Source organism: Mauremys reevesii, linkage group 21, assembly GCF_016161935.1.
Source record: "Mauremys reevesii isolate NIE-2019 linkage group 21, ASM1616193v1, whole genome shotgun sequence".
Lineage (NCBI taxonomy): Eukaryota > Metazoa > Chordata > Testudines > Geoemydidae > Mauremys > Mauremys reevesii.
The window spans coordinates 2,985,099-2,998,322 of NC_052643.1; the positions used below are offsets into that span (position 1 = coordinate 2,985,099).

General features: G+C 51.2%; 1 protein-coding gene across 3 annotated transcripts in view; it reads left to right on the plus strand.

Annotated features, from left to right (window-relative positions):
• PLEKHM2 (pleckstrin homology and RUN domain containing M2) overlaps nt 1-13,224 on the plus strand; it is a 56,253-nt gene that overhangs the window by 33,291 nt on the left and 9,738 nt on the right. For 2 of the 3 annotated variants that reach the window (XM_039509289.1, XM_039509290.1), the window contains exons 7-11: nt 1,611-1,670; nt 6,083-6,317; nt 10,836-11,600; nt 12,371-12,440; nt 12,920-13,010. In XM_039509289.1, coding sequence (XP_039365223.1) covers nt 1,611-1,670; nt 6,083-6,317; nt 10,836-11,600; nt 12,371-12,440; nt 12,920-13,010 — 1,221 coding nt within the window. The remainder of the gene's footprint in view (nt 1-1,610; nt 1,671-6,082; nt 6,318-10,835; nt 11,601-12,370; nt 12,441-12,919; nt 13,011-13,224) is intronic. The other variant, XM_039509291.1, reaches the window with a different exon arrangement.

Below are 13,224 nucleotides of genomic sequence, written 5' to 3' on the forward strand. Positions count from 1 at the left end.
CTGGGCTTTTTCTCTTGTTCACAAAACAAAATCAGCTGAAAAGCCCTGGGCAATAATTCAGCCAGCTGGCAGGGGACCTTGCCTCAGGCCCTGCGCTGTGGGGCTCTGGATACGGAGTCCGTGATTGGGCCAGCTTGACAGGACTGGGATGACCTTTTCAGTGGCATCTGCCAGTCCCTATTGTCAGTTTGCAAAATAGAAACAAGGGTATTTACAGATTTTAAGGGAGGAGGGTGGCCCAGTCGGGATAAATGTCTTCCAGCTACACACAGCAGTAAAGTTTGCAGCAATTTTAATGAAGTCTTTCCTCCGCTCTCCAGCAGCCTTCCCGACCTCCACAGTACAGCCAGCCTGTTGTTACTGTCGGAAGGCAGTCGGGAGCACTGCTGAAAGCCCCAGCCGGGCAGGGCAGAGGGCAGACTTAGCAGTAATCAGTCCATTCTGTATGGATCTCCAAGCCCTTGTTATACTGGAGACTTGGCCCAGACTGCTGGCTCACAGCGGTCAGGTCTCCACTGTAGGTGTAACCCACCCCCTGCTCTGTCGCCATCCGCAGAACATGGCTGGGTCCCGGGAATACTCTCTTATGGAATGTCCATTCATCTGATATTGCTGTTGTGTGGCCACAGTGGTTAATACGGTGCCCAAATAATCTTAAGGGTTAAATGCAGGAGAAACTCCCAAGAAGCTGGAAGTGTGGTTGAGAAATGGGAACTGGGAATCCCAGCTGCTAGGTGCCGGTTTTGGCTCTGGCACAAATTCACTGCGTGACCCTGGTTAGTGACCGCTCAGCTCTGTGCCTCAGTTTCCTCATCTCTAGACAGGGATAATACTGGCTGTCTCATCCCCCTCCCACAGTGATGTAGGGGACTCAGTAAAATAAAGTTTCCAAAGTGCTTTCAAACCGTTGGCTGGAACGTGCAATCAGCACACACTGTTATTTGCACGGGCTTGCTGCAGGATGTCAGGTGTTGGGTCCTGCGTTCTATATGAGCAGCCCCTATTCCTCTCAGTGGGTTGTTGACTCTGAAGCACAACAATGACAACTGGACATTAACTCACTAACTGTTTCACTGCTGATCATTGTAATAGGAACATCCAGCTACTCTGGGATTGTAGGTGGAGCTTGTTCAGAGGACCAGTTTTTCCCCTTCGTCTAGCCCCTGGCTTTGTAAATGTTACTGAATTAAACATCTCAATACCTCTGGGAGGCAAGTGTAAGTGGGGAAACTGAGGCACAGAGAGGGTAAGTAATCACCAAGCTGATCCCTCAAGTCATTGGTGGAGCTGGGGTTGGAATTCCTGGCCCCCAGCCCAGTGCACATGCCATTAGGCTATGCTACACCAATCATCCGTTTTCCAATTTTAACTTTACAACCCCTAGCGTAATGGGGCCCCGATCTCTGAGGGGGGCCGTAGAAGCTACTTTAATACAAACACCGGTGATTAGTAAGGGTGACTCCCTTTTACATACATGTTTCCTAACCAGTTTCTCATTCTTTTCAGATGATTATTTTGTTTACCCCTCACTGTTCACATGCTCCCCATGTCCCCCATCCCTCCTGACTACTTGTGTTTCTAATCCTCCGTTTTATCCCTCATTTTTGTAGATTATGATTTTGGAGATGTCTTTCCTGCAGTGCCGTCCATACCCAGCTCAGCCTGGGAAGGTGGGACATAGTCATCTGTTACCATGTTTCTCTCTTCTGCATCCTTTCCATACCAAGCTTGCTGCATGCAGTTGATTTTTGTAAAATAAGAACGAATATTCTAATCTTGATGGAATTCTGTAGCAGCAGAAACAAGCTCTGTGTTGAATGGATCTTCTGACCGCAGAGTTGGAGTCAGATATTGTGTCACCTACTCTGTATGCTTGTGTGTGAGGTTTCCCTCCAGTTAGCGAGTGCCCCACAGAGATTCTGACATTACTGTAAGTCAGAGAACGTTGTGACTGTTTCTCCTGAGTCTTGCACCTGGCGCATGTGTCTGACCGATGGTTTTAAGATACTCCGCTCAGGACACTTGGAGCTGAAGTTTCTATCAAGTGAAATTGAATTTGTTTAATAAAATGATTAATATATTATGGGAGCTGGATTAATAAGGGAATCTTTTTACCAGACTAATAACGAAACCTGTTAAATGAAACTGACACACAGATCAGGGAACATCCCAACTGTCTATCAGGTAGTTATAAACTAAAGTACCAAAGCATTCCTTCTCAGTATACAGCTGTATATTTCCTTCATGTGGTAAAGAGCAGATGTGTTGATGAGCAGGTGTGTTCCTGGATGTTGCAAGAGATCTACATTCATAAATTACCCAACAGGATATTGAAAATGGCTTCTGATGGAATTTTACTTTAAATAGAATTTTTGTTCATTTTTAAGTAAGGTTTTTTCCCCCCACCCTCCCCCTCCCCTTCACAGATCTTGACTTGGGCTTCCCTCCTGGGTTAAAATATCTATCAAAGCCATAACCTTCAGCTAATGGCCTTATTTCGTTTGGTCATTGTTCCCCTTTTTAACCCTGGCTGTCAGCAATCTCTAATTCTTAGAGTAAAGGGCACATCTCCATTTTATAGAAATCTGTTCTTCTTTCTCTGCATGGAATACATCATCTCCACTCACAGAAAGACACGACTAGACAGCTCTGTGTATTGTTCATATATAATTGGATTAGGAAATCTGTCTTCTTTACTCATGGAGGAAATATACGTATATATTTTCTATCATTTCTACCTAAAAGCTTGGTAGATTCCTTCAGCTGAAATTGTTTTGTATTATCATCATCAAACCGATACCTCATATAGCATTTTGGTAAAGATCTGCTTGAATTCCATTAGGATGGCTTTTGGTCTCTAACGTTCTCTCCTCTCTATAAACTTTCTCTCTCTCTCCAAGCACAAGAGACACTCTTTGGTTTTCAGAGCACACTAAGTAGCCGAAAACAAAAAAAACACTGAACCTTTTCCTGTTGCAGTCACATGTGGTTAACACCGGGACTGGCCTAGCTCTGGAGTTCTCTGCAGCCAGGGTACTAACAGCATCTGCTATTCTGACCATTCCTGGAAAGAGTGGAATGAAATAATCTGTATGTGTTTCCTCACAGCCACTGTTCCCTCCAGCACTTCCTACCGAGGGGTCCTGGACCTGTGATTTCCCCCTTCCCCCCCCACCCCAAGCCAATGTTCCCCCCCACCTCTACCCACAGCAGCTCCTGCTGGGAGAGGCTGTGAGCTTTCTTTAGCCATAATGTTTTGATTGGGCCCTTTGGTTACCATGGATGGAAGAAATTAGGTTTGATGCAGCTGTGGATTGCTGGACAGGGGATATTGGACAGCACCCCTGGTGGCTGGCTTTGGTGTTGGTGTGTATTAGGTGGGCCTGGTGCTGTACGTATTATCAATTATTATTGTCATGTCATCCCCCCTTTCCTCCCTACCCCCAGCCAGGCAGCATCCAGAGTGTCATTTTATGGCAAGCCTGATTGGCTGTTGAGAGGTTGTGATTAATTCTGGTGTTTCATACCAATATAACAATGGTGTTTGTTCCCTAAACTTGTAAATACACTTTGAAAATGCAGAGAATATTAATTTCATTTTAAAAATAAGAAACAATGGGCTACTTAGTAGTCTGTGTTGTTGCGTGGGCTGTGGTTTAATCCTCCTTACTGTGCGAGATCTGTGCTGCTTCTATGAGCAATTTCCATTCATGACACTATAACACAGCCCCAGCTGTGCAGTCTGATCCTTGGGGGCATGGCGCCACCCATGGGGGTCAGATTGCAAGGTTGGGCCCTATATCATAAGGATCCGATTTTGCAGTACTGATCAAACCTCACTGCAATAACTCTGCTTGCATCAAAAAGACCCTTCTCTCCTACCTTAGCTTACTAAATGGATTTCTAGCCATATACATAAAAATCAAACTGTTAAGAATTTGTACCCCTCCTTTCACCCTTCCTCATTTAAATGGACCCTGTTAGAATAAAACCCTGTATTTTAGACCAAACCAAATAACCTTATTGGTAACAAATTAGGTGGCTGAAATTGAAATAGAACTTAGTCATTTAATTTTTCTGTTTTACTCAATTTGGATGGTGAAAATTAGGGTGACCAGATAGCAAGTGTGAAAAATCGGGACGGGGGTGGGGGTAATAGGAACCAAAAATCGGGACTGTCCCTATAAAATTGGACATGTGGTGACCCTAGTGAAAATAGACCAGTCAGTTTTACTTTTGCATCTAGTCAGTTTCACTTTCACTGTGGTTTCATATCTGTCACTGATATGACAGGGCAATGCTTAAATTTAAACAAACACCGTTTCAAAATTAATATTCACAAACCATCTCTTAACATTGGATTTTATAAACACCTGTTTGTTTTCCTAATGCAAAACCTACCTGTCAAGTGTAAATTACTGGACAGAGTCTCTTAATTCTGTTAAGCGTAGCAGGCTATTGTTTCTGTTTCTTGATTTGCTGAGCCCAATGCTTTAGATTGTGGCTTCCACTGCAAACACTCGTGATCATGAATCTGAAATTAATTTCCTGCTAACATTTCCTTAAAATCCCTGCTTGCAGGAACATTGATAGATTCTTATCTGGCCTGAGACTATCTGTCTAAAGGGCATGGTAATGTTCCTTTACCTGACTCGATTTTGTGGACAGATAACCCTGAGCGAGAATTGCACGAGTCCACAAATCAGTATCTTCTGTCCATTACCACTAACATCGGCCCAGCCGGTTGTACTAAGACTTCTCTGTGTCATTTCTTCTCTCTTGCTGCTAGGTGAGTGATGTATTTCTCTGCCCACACCTCAGGCTCCTTTGTTTATTGTCTATCAGGAGGAAAGTAGAATCTGCTGTAACGGTCTATCCACTGCAATCTCAGAACTTCTCTTGCCAGGAGCTCTCTGCTTTGGAAAAGGGAGTCTGCGCATTAATGGAACCTGAGCTCCATAGGGAAACAGCAGCTAAATCCACCGCTACCCCTTAGTGGAGTACTGGGTGCCCCTGCTCGGATAGTTTTTCTGAACTATTTCTCTGATTTCTCATCAGAAACTTGGTGAAGTTAATGAAGCTCTTCTTTCTAGGGGTCTTTAAATCACCAGACCTATAAGAACAGAAGGATAATTTCTTTACTGGTTGGCCCTGGTTTGCAGTTACTGTGCTACCAGCATTGGTCACATCAGTCTTGGACCCAGTCAGTGTTGCTCCGTAAGCAGGGGTGGTGGTGGTGAACAATGCAAGATATTCAAACCACAGCAGCTCCTCTGGCCCCTGCCATCCCTGGGTTTTCTGCACGGCAGCTCAGAGAGCAGCTGTGGCTTGGTCCTGAAGAAGCCAGTGTAATTAATTGATGCTATTCAGGTCTTCCTCTCACACGTGCCCAGCTTACGAGGGAAGCTTTGCACTTCTCCAGCACTGCCTGTGTATGTTTGCATGACCCTCCTCCCACTGCACCCGCGTTCTGAGCCCATTGAGGCTAGAGGCAAATGGCACCTTGGTCAGGCAAAAACATCCTCTGATTCCAGTGTCTGCAGGTTGTTTCCCCCCGTGTCCAGTGGGTGTTTCTGAACCTCCTGCAGGCAGCTGCCATTTACTGAGGAGCACAATGGAACTGAGGCCTGATTTTTCTCTATTGCCTCGCCTGTGATGTACCAGTGCGGACAGGCCCTCCTGTACCAGGAGCTCCCATCAGACTGCAATCCTGTTCGACGGCTGCCTAGACAGGCACTGTCTGAACATTAAACTTCTGTTTTCAGGCATTACTTCCCATTTGCTGGGAAAGGCCGACTGACACTGGTTCCGTCTGTGGCACTGGGCTCTCTCCTGCCTGCCCCACGTATGCCCTCTCCCTACTGAGTGCCCGCTGCCTGCAGGAGACTCCCGAATGCTGATCCCAATGAGCAATTTGATTAGCAAGTCAGAGTGGTGCTCTGGGCCAGGACCTTTCAGAGTCTGCATTGCGCGCCATGCGTGCAGCCTCGCTCTATCCAGGTCCAGAAGCTCAGTGAGGAATTCCTGCTCCCGTAATAGCAGCTGACTGGGGTCCTGGTTTTTCCCCTCTCCTCTTTCCCAGACGGAGACCTAACAGACACTCTCAGCTGCCCGCACTCCGTGGCCTCTGATCTGAATGGCAGCAAGTCTTCCATGAAGAGTCCGACGCAGCGCTACAATCCCTTCAACGAGGAAAAGGCTGAAGCGCTGTCCTCCGCAGAAACCACCCCTGCGCACACCGCCTCCCTGGAGAGGATGGACACCACGACGGAAGGCACAGACCAGCTGGAGAGTGGCACGGAGCTGGAAGTCATCAGGTCGGTGCCATGCCTCCCAAACACAAGGAGAGGGTCTGCAAGCTAGTTGTGGGAGGGAGCCGGCATTTGCCATGTGCTCTCACTTGGACAACAGGGGGGTTATTGCTGGAACTGGGAGCCCGGCAGGCAGAGATTCTGGGTTCTTGTTTCATATCTCCGGGGCCAGACTTTCCAACGTGCTCAGCACCCATCAACGCCCATTGTTCTCAGTGGGGGACGAGGCAGCATTTCTCCATTGTTCTCAATGGGAACTGCCAGGTGCAGAGGCCTCTCTTGAAAATCTGGCCTTCGAATTTTAAAAAATGGATGCTATAGCGTGGGGAACAGAATGGAATATCGTCAAACGAGAGCCACAGTTGTGGTCCCCTGGGACTGACATTCCGATCCTTGAGCATGCAGGGCTGGCACTAAGAAAACAATCCTTTTCAGACTGATTTCATACGTATTAGCTGCTTTTTATTCTCGCTGCCCAGCTCAGGTACATCTCCCGTATTACCCTCAGCACAGCACCCTGCATTTAGCTTGGTGCATATCAGCTGTTTCCTGGTGCAGGATCTGAACCTTCTAGGTCTCCCCCATCCTCTTCCTGCTAATGGCATCAGTTGATTCATTCCTTCACTCAAGGCTGCCAGGCCTCTTCCCCGATGGCCTCGAGATGCCTGACCAGCCTAGAAACAAACCCCATGAAGGACATCAGTCGGTGGAGGCTGGTTATATGCCACCCCCTTGGTAGGCTGATGAAGATGCCGTGTGCAGGGTGGCCTTGGCACAGTCTGACCTGTGGCTAGGAAAGTCCATCTGGTGAGAACTGTAGATTTCTAGGCACAAGCTGATTTGCTGTAGATGCAGCAGATCTTGTTCCTCCAGCCCCGGGGCAGCTGGCTGACAATTTATCAGCAGCAGAGAAGCCACATGCCGTTTTAAACGTTTATCCTTTAAATCTGCACACCTGTATTGCGTTCTTGGCCTGTGAATGTCTGATGGGGGGGTTACTGTTTGATAGCGCCTCTCTCCAGAGCAACCCCCAAGTGATGCTCCTGGCACGCAGCGAGAGCCGCGGGCTCTCCAGTGATCACAGGACCTCGGTTTAGTTTCTCATCAGAAAGTCAGTACTTCCAAGAGCCCAGCGAGGGCATTGATTGAGAGCAGACTGAAGGGGAGGGTGCCCCTACTGAACCACTAACCCCCCCTTGCAGTAATACCCTGGGTTCTCCCCAGAAGTCTCTTGTCCCTGTTCAGCCTGCGGTGTCCCAACCTGGTGCATGTCCAGCTCCCTGATAGCTGGGGGAAAGGGCAGTGGTCTCACAGAAGCAAAGAAACAGCTGCTGCTTCTGACCTGCCAGGCTTTCTCCAACGCTGGGAGGCCAGTGAGAGGGTTCGGATTGCATTCTGCTTTCTCTGGGGAACCTCCCTACGCTCAGCACCCAGCCAATGGGAACAGGATAATAGGTGTTCTGGCCCTTACGAGCAGCAACCCTGACTTTGAGCCTGTTCATGTCTGTGGCAGGAGCACCCAGAACGCCACCTTCCACACTTGTATGGGAACCGCAGTGTCCAGAGTGTCTGGAACTAGAAAAAGGATCAGTGTGGTGGGTGTACTGCTCCCTCTACTGGCAGCTAGAGGCACTCCACATTTATGTTGAATTTCCTCCATAAACTGGCACCTTAGAGTAGAGGGGGGCAAACGACGGCCCGCAGGCCCCTTCCCTCTGGCCCCCGAGCTCCGGCCAGGGAGCGGGGTCAGGACAGGCTTGCGGTAGATCCAGCCCAGCGTGGTGAGTGGGGCCGAAGCTGGCCCCTGGACCTTCCCCGCCCGCTCCGTCACAGTTCCCCCAGCACCTGGGCAGCGCGGCTGCGGCTCTGACCGGGCGGCACAGCCATAGCGCTGCCGGACCTGGTGCTCCAGGGGGCGGGGAGCAGGGGAGGTTCCGTGGGGGGGCGAGGAACAGGGAGGATTGCAGGGGGGCAGTCAAGGGGCCTGGGCCCTGCTGCTGGGGACAGGGGCAGAGCAAGCCAGGGCCCCCCTCTACCCCCAGCATGTTTGGCCCATCCCCAGCAGCCAAGCCCAGACAGGGAGCGAGCCCTGCCCGACTGCCAGGGAGAGCAGCCAAACGAGCAGGGGAAACGCACAGGGAAAGGACTGAGCCCCTCTTTCCCCCACCCCACAGGTAACGTGGGGCCGGGAGAGCAGGGAGGGTTGGACAGGGGCGGGAGTCCCGGGGCAGTCGGGGCAGAGAGCAGGGATGTTTGGATAGGATGCGGGAGTCCTGGGGGGCAGTCAGGGGTGGGGAGCAGGGGGGTTGGATGGGGGTGGAGGTTCTGGGGGGCTGGATAGGGGGCAGGGGCCAGGCCATGCTTTGCTGTGTGGAAGTAGACAATAATGATCAACAACGGCATCTTGTTTATACATATTCCTTCTGATATCTTCCTTTTCTCAGCAGTTCCTGCTACAGTCTGTGTTCCATTCTTATCTAACCCAGGGTCGAAAAACAGCATCTCTTACAGCTTTTTCCCCACTCGCTTTCCACTTGCCCAGGCCCGGCCTTGAAATCTCGCGTTATTAGAGCTAGTGTTAGCTGACTCTTGCTCTGTTCCTAGAAACTAAGATGTCTGCATTCAAATTCCCTTTATCCTTTTCTCTACTTCCACAGCTGTTTGGGGAGGCATAACCTCCCCCGGCCTTCCCTACCCGGCCCTCCAGACAATTTCTGTACCCGATGTGGCCCACCCCTGCCTTAGAGACTAACACATTTATTTGGGCATAAGCTTTTGTGGGCTAAAACCCACTTCATCAGATGCAAGGAGTGAAAAATACAGTAGCAGGTATAAATACACAACATGTGAAAAGATGGGAGTTGCCTTACCAAGGTGGGGGGAGGGGGTCAGTGCTAATGAGGCCAATTAACTTAGGGTGGATGTGGCCCATTCCCAACAGTTGACAAGAAGCCACATCCACCATGATTGAATTGGCCTCGTTAGCATTACAAAAAGTAATTTTCCCTCTGTTGATATTCACCCCTTCTTGTCAACAGTTGGAACTCATAGAATATCAGGGTTGGAAAAGACCTCAGGAGGTATCTAGTCCAACCCCCTGCTCAAAGCAGGACCAATCCCCAACTAAATCATCCCAGCCAGGGCTTTGTCAAGCTGGGCCTTAAACCTCTAAGGATGGAGATTCTACCATCTCCCTAGGTAACCCATTCCAGTGCTTCACCATCCTCCTAGTGAAATAGTGTTTCCTAATATCCAGCCTAGACCTCCCCCACTGCAACTTGAGACCATTGCTCCTTGTTCTGTCATCTGCTACCACTGAGAACAGCCAAGCTCCATCCTCTTTGGAACCCCCCCTTCAGGTCATTGAAGGCTGCTATCAAATCCCCCCTCACTCTTCTGCAGACTAAATAACCCCAGTTCCCTCAGCCTCTCCTCGTAAGTCATGTGCTCCAGCCCCCTGATCATTTTCATTGCCCACTGCTGGAGTATCTCCAATTTGTCCACATCCTTCTTGTAGTGTGGGGACCAAAACGGGGCACAGTACTCTAGGTGTGGCCTTACCAGTGCTGAATAGAGGGGAATAATCACTTCCCTCGATCTGCTGGCAGTGCTCCTACTAATGCAGCCCAATATGCCATTGGCCTTCAGTTAGGGTGGAAGTGGCCTCGTTAGCACTGACCCCCCACGTGGTAAGGCAACTCCCATTTATACCTGCCATCTGTATTTTCCACTCCATGCACGGCTGCCCCTCTGAAACCTGATTCCACAAACTGGAAACCAGCTCTAATTGCCATGGTTTTGTCCAGTGGATTTGAGACCATTCAAAGTCCTTCTCAGTGTCAGCTCATGGTACCTCCTGCTCCCAGTGGAGGGCATGAAAGAAGCTGCTTTGAACTGGAGATGGCTCTTCACTTCCCGGCTCCCCATTTCAGATTGACGGGGAATTAAACCCTCTCCCTTGTCAGAACACTGGTCCCCACGAATGTCACATTTTCTGCCTTTCTCGAGAGGCCTGGCATGGAGACAGGGAATATTTTGAATGCAAGTAGAGAGGCTGCAACAAATCCGATGGGCTCGCCGGAGGCAGGGAAGTCCAGTGCTTAGAACAGGCCGAACGAGAGTCGGGAGACTTGGATTCTTTCTGCCACTGACTCTCACCTAGTGTCCTTGGACAAGTCACATAACCTTTTTGCCTCCGTTTCCCCATCTGTAGCAGGAACTAATACTTCCAAGCTGACAGGAGTGTTGTGCAGCTTCAGTTAATGGCAGCAGGGGGCAGTGTGGTTCTTGGGTGAAAGGTGCAGTGCGTGTGCATCTGAATCTGTATCCTGTTCAGCTCTGAAAATACACCCCTGGGCTTTTCTCCTCTAGCCCATTGTTTGTGCAGTAGAAAAACTACCCCGCTCATATGAGGAATTACCTGGTGCGCAAGAGGGAGACCCAGGGAGTCCAGGGTTCCCTCCCCTGGGCACAGAGGGCAAGGTTAGGCTCTGGTAACATCAGTGCAGGTTTCTCCCCTTGCAGATTAGCTAAAAAGAAGAAAACCGGCAAGAAAAAGAAGGTGAAATTGGAGGAAATGGCGAACCCCCCTGCCCCCAGTGCCACAGAGGCTGGCGGGGACAGTGGCCCGAATAGACTGAGCGAAGGAGCTGAGCTGAAGACAGACAGCAGGCCGCCCTCTCCAGCGGGCCAGGAGAGGCCAGGAGAGAGCAGCAAGCACTCGGCCCTGAGCCAGCTGGGCCTGCGGATCCCAGAGATGAAGGACACCTCCATGGAGAGCGTGGGGCAGCCACTGAGCAAAGTGATCGACAGACTGAACGGGCAGCTGGACCCCAGCGGCTGGAACTGCCCCGTCGAGCCCCCCGATCAGTCCTTTCGGCCTGGCATGCCAGGGGAGTCCCCGGATGGGCCGCCCTCTGGCAGCTATAGTGAGGGGATTTCCACCCCCATGGACTTCTACCGCTTTACCGTCGAGAGTCCAAACTCTCCTGTGCCAGGTGGTGGCAACCATGACTCTGCAGGGGCTGGCCAACCGCCACATGTTCCTGGTAGCCCTGAGACTGCTGGACAAGAGGAAGAAGGAGGAGAGGGAGAAACAGCTGGGGCGGTAGAGAACGCTCAGGAGGAGGCAGATAAAACCCAAGCCAGCGAAACGGAAACTGGCCACCCGGAGGCGCTCAGCAGGCTGAAAGGAGACCAGCCCAGTCCCTCTCTGAGCAGCGCTGATGACTCGGGGGTGGAGGAGGGGCAGGGCAGCCCGTCGGAAATGGCCCATCCATCGGAGTTCAGGTAAGGCGGAGGGGAAGGAGGTGTCTTTGCAGCAGCCCAGCTCCGACTCTGAGGAGCTCTGGGTGGGACCCGGAAAGCAGCAACATGGGGAATGGCTCTCGGGATAAAGGTTCCCCTCCATGGGCGAGGCGAGAAGAGAAGCTGTGGGTGACAGTTTCTCCCCTCCTTAGTCTGAAAGAGCTGGGAGTCGGGGGGGATTTTCGGGCAGGGTGGGGTCTGCCTTGTGGAATTGGGGGTTTCTGTCAGAGTTGGCTCCTTTTAGCTGGCGTTTGCCATTGGCTTTGTCTGGGTGCTGAGATTGGGGTGTTGAAATGATTGACTAGGGTGCCTAGGGCAGGGATAGAGGCCTTGATATGAACTGAACAGAGTAACCCATAAAGCAGGGGAGTCCCAGGTTTCCCCTCTGGGAAGGCAGGCCCTTATGGGGAGTGCAGGCTAGGCTGGGGGTGGGGCACAGGAGGTAGGACGGGGGTGGAGGGGGGGCAAGAATAGCTGCCTTACCCTGTATAGTCACTGCTCCAGTGGGTGGCCACCTGGCCACATCCCCTGCCGGCCCTTGGCACAGTGGCCACAGAAGCAGCTCGCAGGTGAGTGGCAGGTTCAGAGCTGAGCTCACCCCAGGACTCCAGAGCTTGTAGTGCGACCTCGTCATCCCACTGCATGCAGGGACCTGAGAGTGTCCACCACGGCATCTCTGGGCTGCACTCGGGGCCCCTGAGATTTGTCTCCCTGCATATCAAACCCTCCTTCCCACTTCTCTCCTCACTCAGGGTGGATAACAACCATCTATTGCTGCTGATGATCCATGTCTTCCGGGAGAATGAGGAACAGCTGTTCAGGGTAAGTCTGGCCACGTGGAGGCAAACCCTGGCAGCAGCTGTGGTGTCGAATGTGGGTTATTGAAGGCTGAGAAGGAGGCATTGGCATCTGGGAACTGGTGGGTTCCTCTCCGTACGTATTCCTTATCTGTCCGGCAGGTCCCATCTACACTAGGAAGGCTGCTGTGGTGCTGGGCTGAGTAATAATACCATTAGTGCATGGCCCAGTTATACCACGTCTGCCTTGTGGAGTAGGTGAGACCAGACCGGGGCATTTCAATGGCTGTGGCGCAGTCCGGGGGCACGGTTGTTACACGGGTTGGTCTCATCTGGGCTAGAGAACCAAAGTGCACGTTAGCCATGTTGGAGGCCACCGCATGCTGCCCAGATCCCGAAGCTCGTAGCTGTGCACAGTGGAGGTGGAATTGTGGCCCGGCTGCGTTGTGAGCCGCGAGCTGGGAGCTCTGTTCTTTATGAGGCGTCTCTCTCCTTTTCTCACAGATGATCCGAATGAGCACCGGGCACATGGAGGGGAATCTTCAGCTGCTCTATGTCCTGCTGACGGACTGTTACGTTTACCTGATCCGGAAAGGTATCCCATCCCAGGGGCCTCTCTAAATTACCTTCCTGGGAGGCACCGTGGAGGCTGGCAGGGGGCTTTGGGTTCAGCAGGGCGTTTACCTGTAGACGTATTGTGAGGGTGGCGTGTGGAGTACATGCCCCACAGGTTCATACACAACCAGCTGGCTCCAGGACAGTCGTAATGCTACTTCTCAGCTGTTGGGGGAACCAGAGAGGTGCAGACC